The sequence below is a fragment of the Pezoporus wallicus genome, unplaced genomic scaffold, assembly GCF_028554395.1.
Source record: "Pezoporus wallicus isolate ANWC-B61680 ecotype Strahan unplaced genomic scaffold, APGP_CSIRO_Pwel_v1 contig_708, whole genome shotgun sequence".
In the NCBI taxonomy this organism is placed as follows: domain Eukaryota; kingdom Metazoa; phylum Chordata; class Aves; order Psittaciformes; family Psittacidae; genus Pezoporus; species Pezoporus wallicus.
The window spans coordinates 709,112-736,675 of NW_026642310.1; the positions used below are offsets into that span (position 1 = coordinate 709,112).

Consider the following 27,564-nt stretch of genomic DNA (forward strand, 5'->3'; position numbering starts at 1 on the left):
TAAGGTGTCCCTGCCCATGGCAGGGGGGTTGGAACTAGATGATCTGAAGGTCCTTTCCAACCCTAACCATTCTATGATTCTATGATTCAATCCTAATTATTCTCTGATTCTACTCTATTTTAAGGGCCTTTCCAACCCTAACCATTCTATGATTCCATGATAAGAAAACTTCACTTGGGAAGTGACTACATCTATAGCCATGCTAAAAATGATGGGCTGTAGAAGTTTGAGACAAAGCTGAATTTGGTCTCTGTGTAGAACTGAGCAGGTCAGAAAACTGCAGTTCCAGACCAGCAGTCAGGGATGTGTTAAGTAAGAGCTGAGGAAAGAGCATGCTTCCTGTACACGACAAAATATACTCTGGCAAGAGCAAATAGTAACGGGCATCAAGCCATATTGCTAATCCTTCATCATCAGGATAATGCCATGTCCCAGTGCCTACAAGTTTTTAAATGCTGACACTGTGCTGACCTTTAGGAAGCTCCTAAAAGCCCTTTAGAATCATTAGGCCTAATTCTGCATGTGATTATGTTACTTTCAATTCAGAGTTAGTGCGCTGACTTTAAGGCAGCTAATTCAGATCTCTCTAGCTGGTCCATTATTTCCCATATTGTTTCCAGTTGCATGAAATCATCTATGCACGTCCCCAGGGCTGCTGAAACCCTCTGTCCTCCCCAGCACTACACATGATGCAATGAGCCTATGACGAAGGAGGAAAGCCAAGAAGTCCATGTAGGGAAGCAGATAACTTCCTTTTGAGCAATGGATGCAAAAATAGCTGCTAATAAAAAGCCTTCAAACTGTGCCTTCAAACTGTGACAATTCAATACACACACCTACGAGGATGCCTTGACAAGCTGCTTGACTTCTCAGTAACTCTTTCTTGTTTTCTTTAGTGCAACCTCCTCCAAACTCCCACACACAGGTATTCATCTCTGTAGTGACAGCTGAGACCTGCAGGTGTTTGCTGCTATTGCCCTTTTAGAATAGACAGACACTTGTTCCAGCACTGTAAACATTTGTTTCGTTATGCTTGCCCAGCTAGTTACAGCCCAAATAATAATAAACCGGCCTTTTCTTTTTTTAGCTCCTTGCAGTCATGCATTAATTCCCTTTGCAAATAGGCATTCAGTACTGGAAATAGCTTAAGCAAGATCACTCTCTGTTGATTATTTTACTAGCACTACCTTTTAGCAAATGAAAGTCACCAGAAAAGTGTATTAATGCAGTTGCCAGAAATACAGCATTCTCCAGTATTAGGCTCACACATGAAGGAAGGACTATGCCTAGCAGGCAAGCTGCTATACCATTCCAGTACTCTAATACCAACGTTATTTCACAGTGTTCAAACTGCTACTCTTTGTTAAGCAACAATGGAGATCAGAGTTGGGACTGTTTGCTGAGGACTATAATACTCCCAAGTGTAGAAATGGTTTCTCAAACAGTATTGTGACCTTTTTATGTAGCGAGAAGGTCTGAAAGCTGGGTATTTTTAAAATTGGCCTCGAATAGTGAATTGTGTAATCCTCAGGTTTTTTGGAAGTCTTCCTGCGAGGCTAAGAAGTGTAATAATGTCTCACATCTTAACTCAAAGCACACGGGAATTTTATGTTTTAAAAAGATATTTTTTTCCCAAAATAGTCACTTAGCGGTAACATTAAAGAAGTGATCAAGAAACAAAACATTAAGAAACAAAATAGAAAAAAATCTTTCTCACCCCCTCAGTTGTTTACTTTTTGGAACCATGATTCTATTTCTTCAGTTCTTTACTCACCACCAAACTAGACAAGACCTGAATTTTAATTAAAAAAAAAAAAAAAATGCAGCCCCCAAAGAAGCTAAAAATAAGAGAAACAACAGTGTTTTTTAACCACTAGAGGTATAAGATGTGCCAATATGAGCTGCAAAATAATTCACTTAGGGATTGAAACCAAAAACTTCAAGAAAAAAGGGATGTTCTTCATTTGCAAGGAGTAGAAGATGAGAGTGTCCCAGGGCACTGTTGGACAATACAGTGACTGTGCGCCAGTGACAGGCTGTATGAGTTTAGGATGTACTATGCAGCATGTTTCATTGGAGGCTGAGGTACCTCTGATACAGCAGTGGGCAAAATCTCATTGGGAAGTCCTACTGATGTCTGCACCAGAAAGACACTGAAACTGCTGTTTCACACACTTAAAGTCCTGGGAGAAGGCTACCATGAGGAGAAAAGAAATGAAGAACCTTTCCTTCTGACAGCGTGCATTTTAACCCTCCAAAACAGTTGGAAGGGGACAGGAGTACTTTTTCTAAATACACCTGAGAGGTAGAAGCTGGGAAGGGGGGTTAATAATGTGATCAGGTAGGTGTACACTGGACAGTGAGTTAACCCAGGTTGCAGATAAAAAATCCGCAGCCATTAGGACTGCAAGTTTATGGAGCAGCCTTCCGGGAAGAGCTCTGGCAGCAGCATCCTACTTGTTTTCAACACCCACTCTGATGAAAGGGGTTGTGTGGTAGGATAGGAGTGGTCCAGGAGTTAGAAATTCAAGCTTCAGAGGCACAAGACTGCTATCCAATTTGGTGGTATACCTGAGAGACATCTGAGAAGAAGCCTGTCAGCATTTTGCAGGCCACTCTGTATTAATTTATCTAACTAAAGTCTTTCTTCAGAACTTGCATTGGTTATCTGTGTTTTTGTTTCCTCTCTTGCTGTATGATTTGGCTGTGGTCAGCTTCAGTTTCCACACTGCTCTGAGGCACTGAGGACAGGTGACAAGGCCAAAGGTGCTCTGAGGGGCATTACCAAATGCCAGTAATGCTACAGGCTGGCTCAATCACTCAAACCATTATAAAGAAGATGGACTGATGGGGATTTCAGCCACCTCTTGTTGTGTGTCAGGTGTGACCAACTTCCTAAGATCAGGAATTTTTGTCAAACATGATTTCTCTTTAGAGGCTTAGGACACTGTCGATACCCTGGACATCTCTTTTTTCCTGGCAGACAGGAATTTTTATGGGGTTTGGTGCCTTACATAGAAAGTGCTAAAGTATTAAGAGCATTGGGGGTTTCCATGTAGATTGAGGAGGTCTGAGGTTCTTGTAGCTCCTCCCACTCTCAACCTACTGTGTGGCATCCTGCAAGGCTTGGGCTTAGTAACCTATGTTGCTTCTTCCAATCCTACAGGGTATCCTTAATTTTAATAGCAAAACATGGTACAAAATGCACATGGCACAAAATTTTATAAAGAAGCTGTGTCACTTTCACCCATGTCAGAAGTGAAGGAAAGTGATTTGTGACATGAATCTGTCTCTTTGTGGTGAGTTGGGCCTAAAGGAAGATAGAAACCTGATGAACAGCCCTAGTCTTCTGACAGTTTCTTGCACGGTTTGTACAAGTGGAGGAAAGGAGTCCTTATTCTCTCCACTGTTCCTCATACTGTTGCATAAAGGCAAGTAAGTTATACAATAGCTAAATAAGGATTACACAACTGAGCTCCATAAATCTAAATCAGAAACAGGGTCTCTATCCTGCACTGGATAAATATGAAGGGTGAAATTCTGGTCCTAATGAAGTTAATGGCAAAGTTACTCCAGTGAGATCAGAGTTTCATCCAAAATCTTGGCCCAAGCCTGTGGCTGGCTGACTAGGCTGGATATTTAAAGCAGATCCCTGTAAAGTTTTTTCTAAGTACTTGGATAAGATAACCTTCCTTTCTGAGGGGGGCGATTGTTTGTTTGTCTCCTTTTTCCTTTTCTCCTTTTAAGCTTTTTGCTTACAATAAAGTTACGCAGAAAAGTATGTTAAGTCTATTCACTAAGCAACTACTTGCAAACCTGAACTGGAACCCTAGAAAGGGATTAATATACTATTTCTGAGTGCAAGAACAAACGTTAGTAAAGCAGTGGTTCCCCTGCTTCAGTGTCAATACTTTAATCCATTAAAAGCTGCTGCTGAGTCACACTACTTGAGCATGAGAAGGAAAGATGGGAAACCCTGACCTGTGCGGGTTGGGATTTCAAACAGCACAAAACAGACATCAACAAAACAAATAAAAGCCCTTAATGAACCTGAGACCTAAGCTCTGCAAGTAAATAACTTTGTGAAATGAGCCACTGTGCTATAAGAACTGCAGCGTTGCTGAAGCTGTTTGGCACACAGACCAAACTAATTGCTCAACAGTTGTTTTACTTTTGCCTCGGGTGGACAGAAGTGCTGGGTAAGAAAAGCCATGCAGATTCTTCATGTCTCTGTACTTATCTAGTCCAACTAGTGAAAATTATTGCTGTTACACTGAATACAAGTACAACAGGGCTCCCCCCCACCCACAAAATTCCTGCCTGATTAAAAAGAAAGGAAATAAGAACAGAGGAGTAAAAGGAAAGTTTGTGCAATCAGGGCCACACAACATATGTATTCCCAGCCCAAGGGTTATTTCTCTCCCCCTCCCTGAGGCATCACTTAACAACTGAGCTGATTCAATGCAGAATGTCATTAACAATCTAACAGTGAACAAGTACTGGGGATCATTATTATATTACAGAAGCTAGATATAAATAATCATATTGGGCAAATCTAACATCCTGATAGAGTGGTAGGATCCCAAAAAGCTGATTCCAGTGTATTAATAAACACAAATGAACCATTTCTTGCAGAGCTTTTTGGAACTGTGTGGTGGAAATCTTTCCAAAAAGTATCAGATAAAGCTGTCAAGGCTGGAGAAGAATTGCTTCTATGTATGTGATTAAGCCTGGGCAGTTAAAAAGACTTAGCCTGCGATAAACAATTAGATATGGTAGGTCAGTGCCATCCCAGTGTCATTGTTGACAGTTTCATTACTTAGGCCTGCCATGAATATAATTCTCCACGCAACTGCCTGGAAAGTCATCATAGCCTTGACTGTTTCATGACCAGCTTCTGATCAGCCCACATACGGCCCAAGCAAGGCAAGCCAAAACCTTACAGGCTCAATTGTTAACTTCCAACTTTTATCACTGTGAAATACAGTATCACAGTAGGCTGTGGCCCTGTCCCTCCTCTGCAAAGGCTAGAAGCCAGCCTGAACATAAGGGGCCAGAGAAACAGTCCTTCATCTTTTTCTTACTTTGCAGAGTAAGTGACTACCCAACTTTATACCTATCCATCACGCTGCAAGCTTACACCATCATTTTGGAAGGACCAATGTTATTTTACGTGTCCATTCATCCCTTCTTACTCTTGTCAACCTCTTTCTACCTTCATTCACACTTGTCTTTTACTAACACCTCTCTGAACTTACCTTTCCTGCCTTATTTGTTCCCACATCTCCCTTTTCACACTACTGCCTCTTCTTTGTTACACCCACAGATACTACCCTGGCCTCAAAAAAAAAAAACAAAACAAAAGAGTTATAGAAGAAGGGAAGAAAAGAGCGATTCTGTGCAAGAGGCAGTGAGAAATGCAGTGTACCCTTTGAACTGGGTCCTTTGAGAGGTACCCAAGACTACCCAGGTTATGCAAAATTTTCTTTGGTGAACGCCTGCTTTCTCCAGGTTATGTATCTTATTCTACATTTATGATTCACTGGGTAGAAGCATTGCTTTTGTGCTTATGTGTTAAGACTCAGTGATTAAACCCAGAGGTACATGAGCAGGTAAGATGATGCCAAAGTCAGTATACTGTGATATGCCTGTGCCATGCCTCTATTATCCCCAGGAAGACCATATGATTACTTAGCTTCATCCTGTTTTGCACATAGTTTTTCCTCCAGCAGGGAGTTGCTAATTTTTGCCAGAAATAACCAGAGGATTTATTGTTAAAAATGCTGCTACTGACGGCAAGGCCTTTGCAAACACTTACTGTTATGCACAGGCATTCATTCTTTAGTATAATGACAAACATCATAAACAAATTCATCCTCAATGAAGTACAGAAAAGAGACACACCACCTGTCCCAGTAAGTATTGCTCATACTTCGGCTGCAAAATCAAGAAACCCTGGCCATTGATGCTCACTGGTGTCCTTGCAAGCACAGAGGGAGGCAGTGATTACTATTCTGTGTATTTTTCCAAGTTCCGAAGTGCAGCTTGCTTGGTTTACATTGACCAAATAACTTGAAGTGCCAAGTTTCCAAAATAACAAAATGTCAGAGGAACCTGGCTCATATGCTTACTAAATACTAGGTTTGCCTTTTGAAAGAAAAGACAAAGAACAGCAGAAACAGTTACTTCTCAGCTGTTAAGTGAAATAACATTCAAAAATAACTCTTGTGTACAGCTTACTCTGCCTTGTCCAGCTTCAGCTGGACAATCTCTCTCCAGGCATCCTAATGGTACTGACACCAAAGTGACACTCTCCTCTATGCACACAGCAGCCCAAACTGAGGGGCTAAGGAAGAGACCTTCATTTTAGCATGTATGGAATACACTGGCAACAGGTCACATGAGAGGCAGATACAGAAAATGTTCATAAAGATGCTAAGTGTAAGACAAGATCTCACAGGATAAACTCTGGGGTGTATAAACACTTTGGTCATGGATTACCTTCCCCAAGTCATAAACACCTGATAGGTTCAGTTCCAATTATGAAATTACAAATGTGGCAGCAAACAGCAAACGCTCTCAACTACACGACTTGCCGCATTGTACAAAGACAACACCAACAACAGTAACTAATGCACACATTCCTGTCATCCTAGCGATCCTAGAAGCCCTTTTCGAACTTCATAGATCATTTTAGGGCAGCCAAGCTCAGGAAAAATGGCCTGGGGCAGAATGAAGAATCTCAATGGTCTACTTGTACCCACAACAAAATAATTCTGCAACCATAAGCATAATAAGGACTAAGGACTTGGATTAAGGCAAGAAAAACTTAAAAAGCCTTTCAGGTGCTGACTACATAGTAATTTCCCAACAAGTCTCTTACTGATTAAAATAACTGGTCCAGTGCTGCTGTCCAGTACTTATACCTCTAGTAAACTGAAACATAAAATACCTGAATGTTACAATTTCCATTTCTCTTAGCAATATATAAGAACATATTTTAATAAATCCTAAGTGTTGGGCCAAATTTGATTGACCACTCTTCCTTTTTATCTGCTGCTGCTGCGTCTTCACTAAAGCTAAGCAAACTTGCAAAAATTTCTATCCAGAGAAAAAGACCCTTCTGCAATTTATTATTAGGATGTAAAGCCAACATATATACACAACAAGACATGCCAGTCTTACTCTGATTAGTTTCTTGACATTTACCAAAACTTTGTAACTCATAATGGCATTCTCCAGATACCAGGATGAAAATTACCCGACAGGCAGATGGTCAGGTGTAATAGCAGAATCAGTAGTATGAATGCAGTAAGATGACTGAACAAGGTCTAGGTTGCTACCCATTACAGCAGTTCACTTACCCTATAGTAATCCGTACTGTATACATCTCTAGACATCCCAAAATCCCCAATCTTCACCAGCAGGTTCTCACCAACCAGACAATTGCGGGTAGCAAGATCCCGATGCACGAAGTGCTGTGACGCCAGGTAAACCATACCAGCTGCAATTTGCTGGGCAATGTGAAGCATCTGGGATTGGGTCAGCTCAGCAGGACGGTTGCCTTCTGCCATCAGTACTGCATCTGGTCCATGTGCCCTGCACCAAAATGCAAACTGATTAAGTGATAGGCCACTTGTAAGCTGGAGAGCTGAAGCGCATTAGTGAGCCTAAACCCGCACAACTGACTCGCCCAAACCTAACAACTAAAAGGGCTATGAATTCATTGGTGAAATAGGGGAAAACTTATATCCTGTCTTTTCTTCATTTACTGTTTTCCTTTGCTGTGTGAAAGACAAGTGGTGCGAAGAGCATTACACAACAGGTGATATATTACAGACATAAGGCACATGTGTTCATAATACTAACACTTTGTCCAAAACTACCAGTTTTACCGGTTCCATTTTAGTAATCTTTTCTGGAGACAGACTGGCAAAATATAGCTGTTTGGTAACTGAGGAAAACCTTATCACTCTGTAAGAGTGAAAGGCAATGAAGTGGCATGCACAGCATCACTTTTCCTGTGACTAGCATTCCTTGATTTCTCAAGGGAGAGAGGCTATTGACCCTTCCATCTTTTCTTAAAGAAGAAAGACAGCTTCCTTCTGAGACACTATCTAAGAAACAAGGGCAGCAATTTTAGATTTATGTTTCTAATACCCTTCCTATCTAAATGCCCACCAGGAAACCATTTTTGCTTATTTTATCACCAAGTCCTGCCTGAGATGGCAATTCTTTACAATGGGAAGAGGACACAGAACACACACTACTTGGAACAACTAAACAGCTTCAGAAATTCAAGCTTTTCAAGATCTAGCAAGTCCTTAAAATGCAATTATCAACTGATTAATAAGGAACCTCTATACAATCCAGCAGAAGGAGAGATGATTTGCATTTGGAAAGCCCAGCAATGTACTGGAACACATGTGCTTCACCCATCCTAACTGTTAGCTTTGGTATACATGTATAACATCCTAAGATCCTGAAGATACAGATACAAACATTCCCACACCCAACATTTTTTTAGTTAGCATTCTTAGCTAACACTTATCCAATTCTTGAGGTCATCTGCAATCATTCCTTTGATACAGTTTAGGATAATCTGAATATTCTTTTCCATCCATTCCATTATTCTGCACTTTCAGAAGCCTTTTTTATTCCATTCATGAAGACTATTCCTTCTAAGAGACCACTTCTCCTCTTCCCTCCTTAACTTTTTTTTTTAATAGAACTTATTTTTATTTTTTCTTAGAAGTTCTTCCTTCCTACAGAGAGGAGTTTCAGAGAATCACCTTTCTAATCAGTAGAGCTGAGGCCTTGATTTATCCCTAGGGGAAGGGCACAGGAGTTGGGGAAAGAGTTGCAAATTAATCAAAACCTGTGAGACCAAATCTGACACTACGTATTAGAAATATGATATTAAAATTGCCCCAAGGGAAGAACCTCATGATCAAAATGACAGATGTGAGAAAGAAATGAAGGAGGGTGTGTAGCATTGCTGGGACTGCATCCGGTACCAGGCAAAGAAGCTCTGCTACAGGGTACATACAGGCAGCTATTCGACTGAAGTAGATTGTGGGGAATAAACAGGAGGATATGAAATCTCCAGCCAAGACTTACAGGCAAATCCCTATTGAAAAGCACTGTGCCTTTTCATTGCCTGAATTTTTTAATGACTGCTTTTGCACATAAGGATCTGAGTCACCAAATTAGAGAGCTCTTCAACTTTCTCTAGCTTCCTTGAGGACATGGTCTGTATCTAATGAAACTTTTGGACTATTCTTAACACTCCACCCACTTCACTTGTTCTCTTGGTGCTGGCTGTAAATAAGGTGCTCCTCAGTGTCTGCAACATCAAGGAACATTGACAGAAATTTCTTTGGATCCGCATGAGCCTTCACTAGTCAGAAAAGCACAGTACAGGCAAGACTTTGAAGCTTTAGTCCTAGATCTCAAACAGCTTTTGGCTGCATGCAGACAGCAAGGCTCATTTGGGTTAAATTTTAGATTCATTTTTCCCCAGCAGCCTTTGATGGCGCTGCAGGGTAACAAATACGGGCTCTTACAGCCTTGTAGAAGTAACCTTTGATGCGGACCACAAGCTGCAGCAAATGCAAGAGGAATGACAAATTGGAGCTTCAGCTTAACAGCATGTCCTAGCACAATCATTTTATGTTCTAAAGACAAGGGCTGATTAATAATTCAAAAAAAAAAAAAAAAGAGAAGACCTAAGGTAGGAAATATATTGTCTGCTAAACTATCTTTCTGTACAATAATTCAAGATAAGAGTTATGAGGTAAGAAAGCGCCAAGCAAAAAGAATCAGAGAGTAAGTATTTATTACAAAATCAGAAATTACTTCTTATCTGCTGCAAATCTGGCTTCTTTTAATGGAAGTTCATTGCGCTGAAGAAGTACTGCGATGGCATCTTAGAAGACTGCAGTTCTTTTCTGATCCATGGCAGAGGTCCAAGCAGACACATGTAAATGCCCTAACATGGCTCTGACAATATATCCTCTGCCAAAGAGATAAGCAATCTGGGAAAAGTAATAGCATTTGCTCTGCATCTCTAGTTCAGGCCCTGGTCTCCCTGCCAAACCTGGCAGTTTTGCCAATAAGGGAGAACGCTAGCTGGTGTCATTTGCTTTGGTGTGGCTATTTGTTAAGCAGACATTAGAAAGAGCAAACTCACTTCACATAGGTGATCAAAAATGCATATATGGTGACACTAGCAGTCACTAGCTATTTCAATCAGTTATTAAATCTGAACCTGTTTGAAGGGACATCAGTTCTGATTGTTTTAGAGCTTTGTCAGAGATTCCTTTCCAAAATGGTGGTACCCCCAGCTGTCTTCAGCAGGAGAAATCTCAGTACACTGAAAGGCCTTTGTGATATCCTTTGACGAAAATGGCAGAGAAGACCCTGAAAGAACAGTTCCTTGTGCAAACGTTTTTTTACATATGAGCAAAAGCTGTTTCTTAACTGCTTGTATTTATGTCAATGAGTGCAGGCTAGTGGAAATGGGGCATACGCAGAGCCACTGTTCACAACTTCCTGGTTCCCAAGTTACCTAATATTGTGAACCCTAGGTATCATCTATTTATTTATGACTGCTTTGCTACAAAGTTTCAATTTCCAATACACATTCCTGAACAGCTTTTTGAAATAAAGTCCTAATCCTGACCCCAAGATGCAGCACTTTCCATTGCACTGAAGTTTCCACAGCTCAGCTTTTCTGCTTCAGATTAATGGAAGTATTTCCAAAATACTGAGATGAGGGAAGAGAAAAGGGGTTAGATTTCAAAAGCTTTTAGATGCCTACACATAGCGATAGGTGTTGAGTGGGATCTTCCCAAGTGCTACCAGAAAGCCTGCAAGAAAATAATTCCTACTGTAGGATTTATAAGCAAACATTTCAGAATACACAAAATATATTTAAAACAATATTTCTTTGGTTCCCATTTGTTTGGTGCAAAGCATAAGGCTTGACTTCATGATACTTTCAAATAGGCAATTAACAATGAGCCCCACATCCCAGTACATGAGAATTGCATAGATTGTTGCCAGCATTTTCCAGTGGTGGAGGTTAATTAGACATTAAATACCAATAACATTTACCTTCTCTACCCAGTTCTAGCTCAGCAGCACAGTACGTGTTCATGCATTTACCTGAGAAATTTGTTAAGATCTCCATGCTTCATATACTCAAAGACCATGATGAGTGGATCACCCTCGACACAAACACCATAGAACTTGACAATGTGCTCATGTTGCAGGTTAGTTAGCAGCTCTGCCTCACGGTGGAAGTCCTTGCGGGCATTGTCGCTGGCATCCTTCAGTGTCTGTCAGAGAAGATGAAATTTAAGGAAGGTGAGGTATTTGCAGAAGATAGCGAACATGGGGGATGGTGCTGTAAGGGTAAGATAAGGACACACTACTGCATGGAGAATGGAAAAAGTACTTACTTAATAACTCTTTTAGAAATGTAGATGTGATCTTTAAATGCAATAAAAATTATAGCAGTACACCTTTAATTCTTCTGCCACACATTATACCAAACAAGAATTTTCCTTATGAGAGGATGAGGAATACTCATGATCTTACTGTGCCAAGTGTTGTCCACAGAGAAAATAAACTGATCCTATCCAAAAAAATATACTATTAAACAGCTGGTTCACATCCTTTAGCATTTAACTCAGGCAAACCCTAGCATCTTTTTGATATTTACCTTTCTTGTAAGTAATTTAAAATAAAACTCTCATTGCTTGAAATACTCAGCGGGAGCATAGATGTATTATGTATTACTAATGTCGCTGTTGCTGATGTTTGCCCCTGTGCTGTGCTACACATAAAGTAGATTTATACAACAGTATGTCCCTGGACAAGAACTTACAACCTGAGACTTCAGCCAGAAACTCCTTTGAAATTCAGTAAATCTAGTCATATGGCTAAGACTACTCATATGCATGAGTAACTGAAGGATCGATCCTAAATTGATAGACAGAGAGGACCTACATGCAGATCAGAATTCTGGTGGGTGAATTTTTCTCACACCCTTTTATTTATACAGCTCTAAACTCTTGTATATTTTCGTTTTGAAGGAAATATATCAACACTGGATTAAACAGGAGGCTTAAATGTTGTATAATGAAATAATGCTAATATAACTGCCATGCATAGACAGTTTCAAATCTCTTCTTAAGAGCTGTACTTCCTGAGCAAGAGAACACTTCCATGCACAAAAAAACAAAGCAAAACAAAAGTTCTGACACCAATTATATGAGGAATAATTATAATTGACAGTAAACCACTGCTAGGCTCTACCTTCAAAAGGCAACGTGGTTACACTATGCTAATTCAAACAATATTTTTAAAACACTTAGAGAAAGATATCAGGTTACTAATGTTTACAATTTAGTATTCACAGAAACTGATGCTTGTGTCCCGTACCTCTGGATTTTAACTAAACCTATACTTAATACAAAGAGAAGACACAAAAGCAGCGGTATTGTTTTACCTAAACATGCTTTTTCCTGACCATCTAGTCACTTTATTTTTCACCATGAATTCATATACAGAGTATGGGACCAAGCTTATTCATCAGAACAGACACAGAACACACTGATACTGTGCAGTCATTCTGCCAACATATTCAGATTTTGGCTGCACTAGTCATGGTTTGTTCAAGCCCTTTCTTTAACAGGGATACTGTCCACTTTTCTAGTATTGTATTTTTGCACGTGTGAAGAAGGGAGTAAAAGATGACTGTTGGAAAAGACACTTTACCTGTGAAACTGAAACCACAGGACTTGAAAAATGAACAACTGCCATAAAAAGGTTCAGATGGGGAGACAAGGGGCAGGGCAGACTGGATAGCCATCTACCAAGTTCAGGGGCTTTTCCCTGTGGATTTTGGGCTCTATGGATCCTAGAGGCAACAGAAATCACTCATGCCACAGATGTCCCTTTCCTGAGGGACCCACTCATGCATCTCACAGGTTAAGAAGGCCCAGAACCCTTCTTCCACAACTTTTACCAATAATGATGCAACAAGGTTATTACATCATCAAAGTTTAACAAGCACACAGCTGTATCATCTAAGGTGGATATCAAATTGACTCCCCACTATGGTCCTCACACATTCACAACTGAACTGAGTGAGGACTGGAACAAAAACATCTCCCAACACTGCTGGGCTCTGGGATGATGCTTTAGCATACAGACACCAACCCACAGTCCAGTCTATGGTATAGAATGAAATCACCCTGAATAATCCTGTTGCCACCAGAGTTTCCTTTAGTGGCTTAATGTTAAAGCAATTGGATTGTAATTCTTCTCAACAGCAACAGAATCAGAAAATTAATATAAAAAAACATTTTTAAATAATAGCAACCTGGGAAAAAAATGACAGGGAGAAGCATGGGCTGATCCTCTTTCCAGGAGGCTCTTTCCCTGGAAAGACAGCAAAAATGCTCTGCCCTGTGAGGATGGCATATTGTATATTTCAGAAGACACTTTTTATCTTACAGAAACAGCAAAATTATTATATGACAGAGCAGTTGCCATGGCAATTACACATTTTCTGTCAAACACCAAAATGCAGAAGGGTCTAAAACCCAGGTAAAACTCGGGTATGGTTTCTACTATAAAGGGGTGACTTGAATTTCTGTCACCAACCATTGCAGAACCCCTTTTTCATTATTTTATGCATTGCACAGAATAGACACAATGCACGAGAGATATCTGACACAGGCAAGGAGGGGACTGGAAAGTGAAAAAAAAAAAAAAGTACATAGAATTTACACAGAAATGACATTGACTAATGCATCTAGCCTGTTCTCAGTGCAAGTGAAAAAAATAAAAATAAACCCGTAACAGCACAAAGAGAGAAAAAGACATATTCATTATTCTTATCATTACTGACAAGTACACCCATGCTCTGCATACAAAGCACTCTCACCCGTCAAAAGGAGTTTTTCCCAAGAGATACAACCACATGTACTTTCCAACCACTCAGCCCGAAAGCTAAGGAGAAGAGACAAGCTCCCTTGGGCAACAGAGGGACACTGTGGCTGTTACAGGAGCTCCACATCTACTGAGTTCATCCCTGTTACAGTCAAACCACCATCCCATGCTTATTTCTCCTTCAGACTCCTTGCCCACATGTCAGTGTACCATCTGGTGTCTGCAGACCTGTGTTCTGTATCGAGTGCAAAACACCAGCTCCTTAGTCCACCGTGACACCATACAGGCAAGTCAGAGGAATAGCAGGGGGATATGGCTCTCACCAACATCAACATGACTTGGTAATGAAACTCTCACGACAGCTGTCCTTTATGCTGTTTCAGCCCACCAGGAAATCCTTACTACTTCTCCCCATCACCACACAAGACCTAAGTGATATATTTCTTCAAGAAATGAAGGCGTGGTTTTGAACCTTCTCTGAACTGAAGACCTAAAGATTTGGAAACCTTTGTTTTTACTCTGCAGGTACTGTGGAAATGTTTTTCACCTCATGCAAATGGCAGCCTGCAAGCAAAGCACATCCCTAGAATAGCACAAGGTGAATCCCACTCCAGCCTCCCAGGGGAGCCAGAGGCAGCTGCTAACCTGTGTCTTGACAGTCACCCTCACCTCCAGCTCTGTACAGGTTAAACTAGTGCAAGACTATGCCTAGGGATCCACCCTGTGAGGAGACAGTACCTATCCAGGTCTGAAGAGCCACTGTGGCATGGCAAAGTGGCTTGGAAAGAAATTGTAACTTTCCCTTCTTCCACCCTCTGCTCTCTGAAGCTGCCTGCAGCAAATGGTGTTCTGCTATGTGCTAACTCACACAGGGGGAAGGTTAGTACAGTGCCCATGCAAACAGATTAACCTGTGGTTAGGCTCTGCTCACAGGGTTTGACTCACAGAAAGCATTTCCACTCAGTGCTTCCCCCCAAAAGCCTTATGATTGAAACAAATTGAAGCAGATTTTCTTTCTCCTTTTCCAAGGAGCAAAACCTCAAGCACTTTGGGTTGCTTATGACAAGTGTGATTTTACATTTTTCACGGATTTTTTCTTGGCTTCTTAGCTCCTAAATACTTTGCTGCAGCAACATCAGCATTTTGGATACAAGCTGGTCAAAAAGGCTGCATGTTGAATCAAACAATGTGACGCCCAGGGCCAGGCATGAACCGTGCAGCAGCCCAGTAACCAGCAGGCACAGGAAGCCATCGGGGACCACCACTACCCTCATCTACCCCATGCAGGTGAGACCATATCTCCTTGCTGCCAAAATCCCTCTGGCACTGACTTACTCCTCACCAAGTACATACTCCTTCTGGGCTCACCAAATCAGTTTCACAGAGACAGGTGTGCTGTGGCTTTTCCCATAAGGGTGAAGCTCTCTAAAGCCCTTGCTGTGTGCCATAAGGGTGAAGCTCTCTAAAGCCCTTGCTGTGTGCCAGGAGGAGCTGCCCTCTGCTGTTGGCATCCAGGTCTGCTCCTCTAAAATGAAAAAATCCAAATCACACATTTTCACTGCCAAACCCTGTGCTCAGCATTGAGGTCTGGACACAGTTCTCTGGCTAGGCACTGGTGAGGTGCCACCGTTTGCCCTACACTGTGACTGGAAGATACTTATGAGCTACCGTTGCTACCACAGTGAAAAAGAGAAGTGCCAGGCAAATAACTCCTTAGTTATATGAGGATCAATCCAATGGTACAGTTCACCAAAAAATTCACTCTTTGAAGGCAGCCAGAGTCACATCTTCAATAGCCAATGTGAGAAATATTAAATGGGCATTATCTGCTCCCAGAGGTCATTCTTCCCACAGATGCCTGCAAGATCCTTATTAAAGACACTACAAAGAGTGAATTTGGGTAAAAAAAAAAAAAAGAAAAAAAAAAGAAATAGTGTGAAAACTGGTCGAGAAAACTGATAAATTTGTCATACAAATCCATGGAGACATGTCTCCCTTTAAAGGCTGAATGCTCTTCCTTGTGAGTTATGCTGAGAAATAGCAGCAGACAGTAAGGGTGGCACAGCATTTAACAGCAGAAGTGCTAGGCTCCATTTGGTCAGGATTTTCAAAGGGAGCAAGTGAATGGGAAGACTTTTATCATGCTTTCAAGCAGTTCTCTGAAGTGACAGAGGAAAAGCAATTTCCAGTCAGCTTCACCAAAATACAATGGAAACTTCATTCAGATCTAGTTTTGCCATCTCCTACCTTTTGCTTTCTGCAGTCTATGATATAACTCTTCAGGACCTAATTTTTTTCTCACCAGTCAACTTAACCAAACAACTCCCAAGTATCAAAAGCTCGCACCCTTGGCAAATCTTCAAAACCTGTTACTTTTGATGGAGTAGTAAAGCAGTCTACAAGTCCATCCTCCTTTCGTGTTCTTTCATTGCCAAACCCAAAACTCTATTTCTTGTTTCCAAATTCAGAAAGATGATCTACTCGATTTCTGTTACTGTATGGTTTGATTAAAAATGGATGCAGGGTTGCCTAATTGTGACCAGTCAGACAAAATTATTTTCGAATCTCTTAGCACAGCCCAAATTCAAAATGTGGATTTCTCTGCATTTAGTGAGATATTTCAAACACTGGACGCCTTGTTCAGCTTTTGGCAGAACTCTACAGATGGAGATGAAATTGTTGCCAGGAATACTTTTAAGAGTGCAGTTTCACTGATACTGTTTTCTAGCATACATCCATGGCTGAGGACAACACCCAACCTCAGCCGTTCCATTTTGAGGGACAAAGAGGTTTGGTATGGTGAAGCAGGCTCGGCATCCAAGCTCTGAGGCCAAGTTGGAAATCTTACTCCTTGCTGGATTCCCAGCACATCTTTACCTGTGCTCTTTTGGAAAAACAAACAAAGCCCGTATTTTTTTGGTTAGTTGGTTGGGGTTTTTTCTCCCTCCTCTCCCCAGAAATGTGAAAATGATTCTGTATACTTGAAACTTTAAGGTTACAGATATTTTCATGTAGTTTCTTCCTCCTCTGGACTATATTTAAAGAGAATTGACTGGAACTGAACCACTTCTCCAGGTCTGACACACCACGATTTCTGGATTTCCATACAGCCAGGGTTTAACAGCAGATGACAATATTATCCACAAGTTTGTTATAACATTCCCAGCAGATATATTAATGACAATTACTCACAGATAGTTTCAGTTGCTGACTAAAATAATGGCACAAGCCTGGAAAAGAAAGGCTTTCTTTGGCTAGCAGTTATACACATAACCAATTCCCTTAGCCAGTAATTGATTATTTTTCTAGACAAGTATATGTCACAAGCATTTTTAATGACCTATACATTATTTTTCACTAATTATATTTTAGATAAAGCATCAAAGATTTTGCCCCTCTGTAACACAGTCTGCTTCCCCTGTTTCCCTTATGAAATCCAGCTCTCATTTTATAATCCACTGCAAGATTAAATATTGCATTCTCTTAATGCTCCATTAGCCCTGCGAGTCTTTCTACATGTACCAGAGCAGTTACATTGGGCTACGGAATAGGCAAGCATGATTATTTACAAATAAAATAGCTTTAGTTGCAACCATGTATTAATGATGGAAACCCTAGATTCTTTTACCTTCACTGCCACCAAGATCTTGTCCTGCTCTGGACTGAGGTTATAACATTCTGCCAGAAATACTTTCCCAAAGGCTCCTTCTCCCAGTTCTCTTTTGAGAACAATATTATGGCGCTTGATGTGTTGCACAACTGTGAAGAGAAGACAAAACAGAGGTCATAAGTGAGCTGCAAGGCCAGGATGGGACAGGGTCCATGCTTACAACCACATGAAGAGTGTTGCATGTGTCATGGAAGGAATCATTAGCCATTCATTAGTGCCTTGTCCAAAAAGACTGAGTTAAGAGATTTATATTTGAGAGTAGAGCTGCAAAAGAATTTGTTGCAAAAGTATTTGCTGCAAAAGAAGATATGGAATTAAGAATCACCTGGGAAAAGGCTATTTATCATTGTGTTAGGATGACCACTACAGAGCACATGTAACAGCTACTGCTGTTTTTTTAAAACATCAAGGTGAAGAATCAGAAAGCAAACCAAACCTTTTTTTTCACTACTTCTATTTTTGTACCTCTAATAACAGCTGAACTCACTCTTCCAAAGCCAAAAAGTTTTAAAATCAACCTAATCCAAGAAGATAAAATGTGCCCTCCTTCAACTAAATCCATCTTACACTCTGGTACTCTTACCACTTGTTCAAGTGCTTTCCCTCTCTGTGCTTTACTACAGTTCCAGTAAGGTAAAATTTTGTTCTCACAGACATGATTTAGAGTATTGCTTTGAAGTAAAAGAAATAAAAGATGGACAAACGTTTTAGTCAGCATAGTGGACAGAGCTTTAGTTGAGTTGCAGCCCAGAATCGATTCAGACGTTAAAATCCTTGAGCATTTTTGTTCAACTGATTTTACATTTTCCTTTCAGCACAAGCTTCCATTAAAAGATTTAATATTTAAAAGACTGTACCAAATTTTTTAGAATACATTATCAATTTACAAAGTCCAAGCTAAATAAAGCAGCTTCAAGGGCAGTTTAACTGGTCAGCTCAAGAGGGTTGACAGCTTGTGTTGCTGAAATTGTACGAACCAGATAGCATCTCCTGATGAATTTAACCTCAGTGCATTTAGCTGCTTTTATAAACACTGAAAGTTAACCCTGCCTGGACAAATTCTATTTGCAACTTAAATATTGAATGCAGTGAAGTAAATGGTGGTGCACAGGCATCAAGATGGCTTCTGCAGAGGCATTAATCTCACCTTGATTGCTTAACTGCAGGGATCAGGGCTGAACCCTACCATAATTCAGGATATATTCAGATGCAGACTATGTCCTGCCTTCCCGACTGGCCACAAGACTTCTCCTGACTGGCTGATCACTTACACAGAAACCACCTTGCCTGTATTACTGAAAGATGGAAAACAGACTACTGCTGGTAACAGCAGTGGGAATGAATGGCACAGCCTGCCTCCATTACCATCACCAGCATTTGGAGAAAGGGCTCACAGTCTATGAGAGAAAAATAGCTGTGTCCCACACCCTGAGCTTATGGCAACATAACCCAAGAGTACTATGTATAAATGCTCTTGGCATCTGTGTGCGTGCATGTGAGAAGAGTCCAGTGCTGGAGCAAGCCAGGAGAGTGAGAAATGTCCTCAGACACATCCATCATGAGTCTCCCTGGCTTCCAGTGCGCCTGAGGAGCAGACCTCCATCAGATGCAGCTGGCACCTGCCAGAAACCCAAGCCCACCCAAGCCAGAAACGCAAGTAGGCCCACCATGCTCTGGGAGAAGAGTAAGGAAAGCTGGCTTTTCCCCATGCCATACCAGACCCTCCAGGGTCTGCTCCTGTTCCCACAGCTGGCGGCTGCAGGCAGGGGGACATTGCCACATGTCAAGTACTCATGAAATGAGACTGCAAGTTACTGATGATTTTTACTCTTGTCAAAGTCTGGTCTAGCATAAGATTAAGTTTTATCATGGTGACACATTTATATGGACATGCTTGCTTTGGCCAGCTACCCAAGAAGCTCCCCTGTAGTCAGTATTTTTGTCTCCTCCTCAGCACTGGCTTTTCAAGTAAAGTACAAAATGCAGTCAGCACAAGACAAGCCTGAACCAAAAACACACATTTTCCTTATGGATACAAGTTAACTGGCCCCCCTTGGTTCTGCTAATACTGGTCACAAGGCAGACATGAGGAGGACTGCTGCCCTGGCATGCCACTTCAGCACAAGCATGTCACAGCTCATGACCTGTGCTTTAAAAAATGCTTACTAAGAAATTAGTACAACCCCTATACCCTGCCAAACTTGCCACTCAAACCTGCCTCTTGGGGAGCTCTTCTCTTTCTCCCTGCTTGACCATCAACACCAGGAGGATTCTTCTCTTCGTTTCCTAGAGAGAGAAGTTCAGCTCAACACTGCCATTGCCACTATCTTAAAAAATGCTCATGAAACCCAGAGACGGGGACTAGGACTGAGATCCTGTCCTACTGGCGTCAGCAGAGGCAGCTCTTCACTTGGCTCTCTCCACAGCTGCAAAGACCTGGTGATGAACACAGTCAAATTTTGTGTGAATTTTGTGTGGGTCCTCTCCATTTTGAACCCTGGTGTTGGCCTTACATATGAAGGTTTTTTTATGAAGTTCCTGGAGGATTTCACAAACAATATGATAAAGATAAGCAAGAAACATATCAACTATTTTTCTGTAGTACACTTGCAGTTGCTGCTAAATGCTCTTATATAAAACAAGCATTTGAATAAACAACACATCTGATAAACCAAACTGTCAAAACCAAAACACAGAAAGCTACAGAAGAGGTCTGCGCAGAATATATTTGCAACTTGTCACGTTCTGTCTATCCCTGTTACCTTTCTGAGCTGCACCGAGTTACTAAACAAATAAAAAATGACAGTAAGTGTGACTAAGTGGGCAGAAAGATTAAATACAAGAACAATGTAAGTAAATCAAATACATATTTTGTGATGGAAATATAAGTTGAGGAAAAAAATCTGTTCAGCACATTCAGGGACCCAGCCATAATAATACAATCTTCAGCGAAAGGAGATTGCAGCAGAAGATTAGGTCAAAATCTGCTTTCAACTAATAGAAGGATAGAGCAAATTATCTCTGATGAAGTCCAGGAGAATATCCTGGATTTACACTGAAGAAACAAAATAGAATTTGGCCAGAGAGGTGACATAACTGAATTACTAAAGAAGTGGTCTCATAACATTGTCTCACAGGCAAAGATACACAAGCACTCTAAGGGCAGCTATGTATTTTCCTCCTTTTCACTCAAATTGTGATTGCCTTTGAGCTGCCATTTGTACTTTTAAGAGCTTATATTCTCTGGTTTAAAAGATCTTGTCTGATTACTGTAAAAAATATATTATAATAAGCTAAAAGCTAAATCCAGTTCAAACACTTAAGAGAAAAATGAAACGTAAAATATGAAGTGAGATTGAGCAAATTAAACAGGGGTAAATGCTGAAAACAGGCCATGGTGTTAAATACTAACCACACAGCTGCGCCCATAAAAGACAGGGCTCCCACAGATGACTGCAGAGAATTGGCTGGCAACAAGGAATACAACTGCAGAAGAGGGCTCTCTTCTCATCTGGAGGTCTCAGAGACATCCCACCAACGGAGCTGGACTTGTGGGTTATTCACTTACTGACAATAGCACATTGTTACTGGACGTGACACATCAAAGCCTTATTCTGCAAACACTATCTGGAGGCATGGGATTTCACTCCACAGGTAACCTACCTTTGACAGTGAGACTGAAAAGAGAGGGTCACACCACATTTTGGAATGGGTCCTAGCAAAACAGGCAACTCAGGATCACCTCACCACATTGAATTCACTGAAGTGGATGTGACTGATTCAAGCCACTGACAGCAGGACACTCAGTACAGATTATTAAAACGTTTCTGTATATAAATAAAAAGTGAAATGCTCTGACAGAGCGAAAGTGTTTTTCTCTTTGTCACAAACAATAGGTCTGAACAATTTACCACCACATCTGACCATGACACCACCTAAACTGGACTTCTACGTATATTACCGAGTTAAACCATAGACTTGAGCATATTATTGAGTTAAATCATAGACTTGTGCTTGGCAGGAGACTGCCTCCTGAAAGTGGCTGTGCCAGTCTCGATTTGAAAGTCTGAACCATTCACTTGTCCTAATGTGTAATCACTTTCATTGCTAATAAAAATGCATGCCTTATTGTCTCTTCATTTTTAGCTTGTCTGGCTTGCATTTCCCTCTCTTGATTTTAGGACACTTTCTCTAATACCTTGAGCAGCCATTTAAGGTCTAGTATTAAATATGCACGTCAACAAGCTTCTTGATCTTCTTGAAAAGGCAAACAGATGGAAGCTCCTCCCAGGAAAACATTTTCTCCAGTTCACCAATTTTCACAGCTCTTCTCTAGAAAAATTTTCAACAACCTTTTAAAAGAAGTGGTTTGTAGTTGTTTTTCCCAGCTGGAAGCCACATTCTTGTATCACACTCCACAAGGTTGTGACAAAAACATTTAATCAACTCTCTATCTCTGCACATCCAAAGATCTCACTGGTCCTTTTGAGGCTGGGTTTCCTAAACAGCACAAAAATTACACAGTTATGTGGCACGCATGTGTTTGTCTCATCTTGAACCCCTCACCCAATTACAATATCACAAGTGCTGTTAAATTTCAGGTATGTTCCTATGTGCCTTATGAGAACAGGAAAGCAGAAGAAAGGTCTGTCCTTACGTAGGGGCTGCAACACGGACTCACTGCCTGCCGGGCAGCACACAGGCTCCATAATCACTGCTCACTGAACTACTTACACTAGAAGATCCTGTTGTGCTGCATACTCACAGCACATCTGATTAAATCATCTGCTGAGGCTGCTTTCTAAGATACCGTTGAAAATTTTGCTAGCAGTACACATTTGGAACAGTCCTGATGAAATGAGTTGTGCCATGACCCTGAGAAGAGAATGAGGATGCAGTTGCATAAGGAAAAAGCAGCTGCAGAAAACATGCGATGTGACATAAGGTGCCACAGAAAGATATATTGCAAGTTTTCTCATTTCTTCTCCCTCCATTTCTCTTGCAATTGTTAAGACTCAACTATTGTAAGATTTTGCTAGAAAAAAATAGGCCATCTGAGTTCTGAGAGTATATTTCTGATTATTTGATGTATTTATCCCATACAACATTCATTGCTTATTATTTTTTACGCATTTTTGTGTAGTGCTGTTGTTTAATTTTTACCACACAGCAGCAACAAATTCTCATGCAAAACTAGTGCCCAGCTGTTGTAAGCACAAACAAACAAGCAGCATGTTCTCATACATATAGTCCACAGTAAATATTCAAATCACACCTCTTTAACAGAAGAAAAATAGGCCAACAGAAAACCTGGTCTTCAGGTACTGTGCTCTAAATGAAAGGTGCTGATACAGGCTATAGAAAACTGAGTATGGAGGACTCACAGAAGAACTAGGTCAGAAAGACCTACACAGAAGAAGTAGGTCAGAAAGACACTTGGGTCTTGTCACATTACCTGTACAAATATGGCTTCTGAATCAATTTAAATATTGTTTTGTTTCTTTGAAAAAGAGCGGTTTAATTCAACAGTTGTAAAAAAGTTATCCCTGTGTGGCCACCAGTGATTTGCCGGATTTTTCACATGCATCAGACCCCAAGTGAGCCTTGGGGAGACATTTACCAGGTAAGCTGAACAGCCAGTGGTCTTCCTGGAAGAACCGGAGACATGTATGAAAGGCAAACCTTTGAACACTCACAGGAATGGCATAATTCTCGGGGACTTCCCAACTGTCAAGAGCTACATCTGATGTTAAATCAAAAAAATCTCTGATTGCTGCAGCTTAACATTTCAGTTACTTCATTTACAACTTAAATCTTCACAGGATCTATACTCTAAACCCCAGAGTTTCTATTGTCTTGGCTGAGAATGAGACTTCCTTTTTTGACACAGGGCTGCAGGTCCTGGTGGGGTGACAGTCCTCCCCCATTTGCCTGAACTGGAAGGGCATGACAGCTCTTGCCCACTATAAACTCATTTTGCTGTAGCTGGCATGGCCCTTCCCTGGCTCAGATTCAAGTGTTTGCTGTCTTTTGGGGTTGACACTTGATTTCTGGTGAGGCATTTCATCTTGCTATTTTGTTACAGTAATTGATTTGTTTTACTTGGCCAATATCCTCTTAGTTTGTCTACAGATAGGCATATTGGCATGCTTGATTAGATACTTATAGTCAAATAAGAACTACCTAATAATGAATTACAATAATAATGCTATCATTGTTTTAAATGCATGAGCCTTATGAGCTAAATTCACCCTTCAGGAAAACAAGAATAATGAAGTTGACAGTTTTTCCAGGCATTAATTTGCCCTTGCATACAAAACTAAGGTACATAAGCCCTTCAAACCTTAGCAACCTGAAACTGGTTTTTATTTAATTTATAAATATGTATTAAATATGGATTTGATCTGTTATGTGCTAAAACAATTGGGATACCAGAATGAAAGCTAAATTTGGTGCTCGATGTTCAGAATAAATATCACATATTAATTGCTCTGCGTTTCTCTTTCTATGCTGCTTTCAGCCTGCTAATAGCTTTTCAGCACAGTAATCAGCTTTAAGCAAAAAAATGCTGGAATTTTGACAAAAAATTATCTTTGCAGATGTGCATACAATTAATTTTTAAATGCCTATCTCAATCCATTTCTTCCAAAAGATTAATGATTGTAAAACTTAACGGGTATTGTGCATGAGTTGCTGTATAAAACCCCTGCTAGTATTATTTTATTGTGGCAAATCTGGTCCAGCTTCCATTTTTAAGTTTAGTGGAGACAATGACCTCACCACCACCCCCCTTTTCTTGGCTCAGGCCAGGAAACCCTTTCTCTGAGCATGATACTAATCTTCAAGGATCTCCTGTGCTGCAGAAAGAGAAGTGTTCAACAAACTATGGGGAAGTACCATGAAGCATATCTCATATAACAGACTCTTGAAGGAGAGGAGGACTAATAAACATATTGTCTTCAAAGTGTTAACTCTTTTCTATCTCTGTTTTCAGAGATACAGGCATAATCTGAATTGCATCCAAGCATGCCAGTCTGAGGAGCAGGATCTGAAAAAAACATTTTACATTCAAAGACTGAGCTTGGCCTAAGTGGGTATGAAGGTGAAATTCAAAGAAGGTTGCCCTATTTTTGATGTAGCCTTCTCCGCTTTGCTTTTTTATCTTCTCATTTAAAAAAAAAAAATTTGTACCTCAATATTAGGGAGGACAGAAAGGTTTTGCTGATGGCCTTTCAAAAGGAATTATGAAAAGTAAATGGAGTTTTCAAGCCTGTGAAGGAATAAACCACATGCTTAGATCACAGCCCCAAATTCTATTCCCTTATATAAAAGCTAAGCACATACTTAATCTTTACCTTTTGCTGAAATATTTTACTAAAAGGTGGCATAGCATCTAATCTGTTATGCTAGATGGGTAGGTCTGTTCTGTTGCAGATAATTGTGCATAGAAAGAAAAGGGAACAATAGAGAAAACATCATAGGAGCATGACAGAACCCAGTCTTTTATACGTCACTTTTAAGCATATTATTTACCCTTTTCCTAATAATTTTTGTTGTGTTTCAGAGCAACTTTTACTGTTCTATCTGGCTGCAGCACACTGTGTGGCTTTCCATGAGAAAAAGCTGAATCTTATACATGCCCATATTTTACTTTTTTTGGGAGAACTGAGGTAAACTCTGCCCCCCCACCCCCACTCCCCTCCCCCCCCAGAGGAAGGTTCAATCTCTGTCTGCTTCCTTAACTGCACAGTTAAGGCTTTGCCGCTATGCGGTTAGTTGGCCTTATGATTCTGTGTGTACCTCCCCCTTTCCTGGTTTTGGCCATAAGTGTCCTTTAAACACAGAGAAAAGTTACAGGTTGGTTATCTCTGAGGAGGACCCAGAAAAGACACATGAAGATATTGGGCATTGCAAACGAAGAAAGGAAGAAACCTTAATCACCCTTTGATCAGATCCCTGTTTCACTGAGAAACAAAATCAGCAGGAAGGAAAGAAAATAAGTCTTGAGTCTTCCTACACAAAAGTAAAGAACCTCAGTTTGCCTCTATCCTCTGGGCACATACAAGGGGTGAGCACTAACCATATACTGCCCCAAAGCCCCATGCAACAGGAGAGATGAGCAAAACCATCATAAAAGGTAAACAGACCTGGAAAAGCGGCTCTTCGCTTTCACAGTCATGCTGTCCTTCAGCATTGCTGCATTCTTCCATGGTGAGGCATTTGTTGCTCTGCTTTTGTTTCAGTGACAGGCTGGCATACCTCTTTGCTACGGCATGCCATCTACAGAGGCTTACGTCCATGTAAGGCATTTCCCCCTTGGCCCCTGTTACAGTTTCAGAATCCCAGTGCTGTTGTAACTGGCAACATACGCATGCAAGGTACACTCAGAAAACACCTAGTTACTGATGGGCCATGACAGACACTCCTAATGGGGCCATAATGCAGTCAAAAGATTATTAAATTGTAATAGCTTCAAACAAGAGCCCTACAAGTTCTCACTTATAGGTCACCCAAATGATCGGTCACAAAGGGTTTTGCAAGACTGAACATGCTGTGGGTTTTTCAGCATCAGGTCCTCCACAACTGCAAAGAAAAGGGGGCTTCTCTGTTGTCTTGTTGCATGTGAATTGGAAAAAATTCTTCCTGGTTCCATATGAACATTGCACATGCCTCATTTTTCAGGCTTTAAAAGATCTGCTTATCATAGACCACATATTACCACCTCTGCTGACCTGGCTCTTCTATCCTGCATCCTCCAAAGGACCAAGACCATAAAGTATATGCTTATACAACACAAATTATTCCATGTGTGAAGGTCATGAGATTTCTATAGCTTGGGTTCTCATCATTCTTGAGGGTCTGACAACCTCCCTGAATCCTACAGAGCAATAAGACGGACATTCTCCCTGTGTTGAGCTTAAGCAAACAGTGATGCTCCCACTTGGAACTGCTCTGTAAATTCCACTAAACTATAGCTCAGCAGGATTTGAGAACACTTCAAACCTTTTTTAACAGCAGCAGGATAGGTAACTGTTCTAATTGTCCTGACAGAAAACACAACCTGGCCTATGGATACAGTGAGAAAAGCAAATCTGTGGCTTCACAATGGGAACAGCAGGGCTTTTCCAGATAATTTCTCTTGGGGAAAAAAAAGGTATTTTCTCTTCTCCCCTCTTGGATCTGCATGTTATTTTCATGTATCGTGAAAACTAACACATCCAGCTAAAAGATTTAGCAGAGAATATGAAAAATCTCTTTCCACTTATTCCGGACTGTGCTTCTGTGTGTTGAAATTAATGTTTCTCTACTTTTAATATAAATAAGGAGGAGACATCCTTCTTTGTTGGCAGAAGTTTGGTGAGGGAGCAAGTCTCAGCTACATACAGCCTCTTACAGTCAGTCTCCACAACATACAGCCCAGGCCCACTTGCCCTTTAGTGGATCAGAGGCAATTCCATGATCTGTATGCCCCTGTGGCTATAGACCAGCTAGAAACCAGTCACTCAATCAACGTGTAGTCCCTCTGTCCAGACAGCAAGCCAAACAGAATTAGGCTTAAAGTATGAGCAGACAGTGCCTAGGTTCCACTACAGACAACAAACCAACAGGTCAGTTTCTCAGCGATGTTCCCTTCAGACATCTGTTTAAAGAACAGTTTCATAAATTTTCACTAGCATGTATAAATCCTCTCCCACATATCAATAAAACTTTATTTTAGAGAAGAAGAATGAACACAGATACATTAATCAAGTTAACTATATGATATGTCAGCAGATAATAAAAACCAAAGACCTGTACTCCTTTAGGATAACAACAGCTTCTCACAGCACCCACTGTAATAATGAACTGTCAGAGCCCCGGTACCAAAAGCAACAACGCAACTAACCAACCACTAAACAGGATCTTTTAAAGCTGTGGCCCATGACAAG

The 27,564-nt window shown here is 40.8% G+C and overlaps 1 protein-coding gene across 2 annotated transcripts in view; it reads right to left on the bottom strand.

The window, feature by feature from the left end:
• Nucleotides 1-27,564, bottom strand: part of NTRK2 (neurotrophic receptor tyrosine kinase 2) — a 217,560-nt gene that overhangs the window by 47,994 nt on the left and 142,002 nt on the right. For both annotated transcript variants that reach the window (XM_057428725.1, XM_057428726.1), the window contains 3 exons: nucleotides 17,594-17,724; nucleotides 11,170-11,342; nucleotides 7,365-7,599 (listed from right to left, as the gene is read on the bottom strand). In XM_057428725.1, coding sequence (XP_057284708.1) covers nucleotides 7,365-7,599; nucleotides 11,170-11,342; nucleotides 17,594-17,724 — 539 coding nt within the window. The remainder of the gene's footprint in view (nucleotides 1-7,364; nucleotides 7,600-11,169; nucleotides 11,343-17,593; nucleotides 17,725-27,564) is intronic.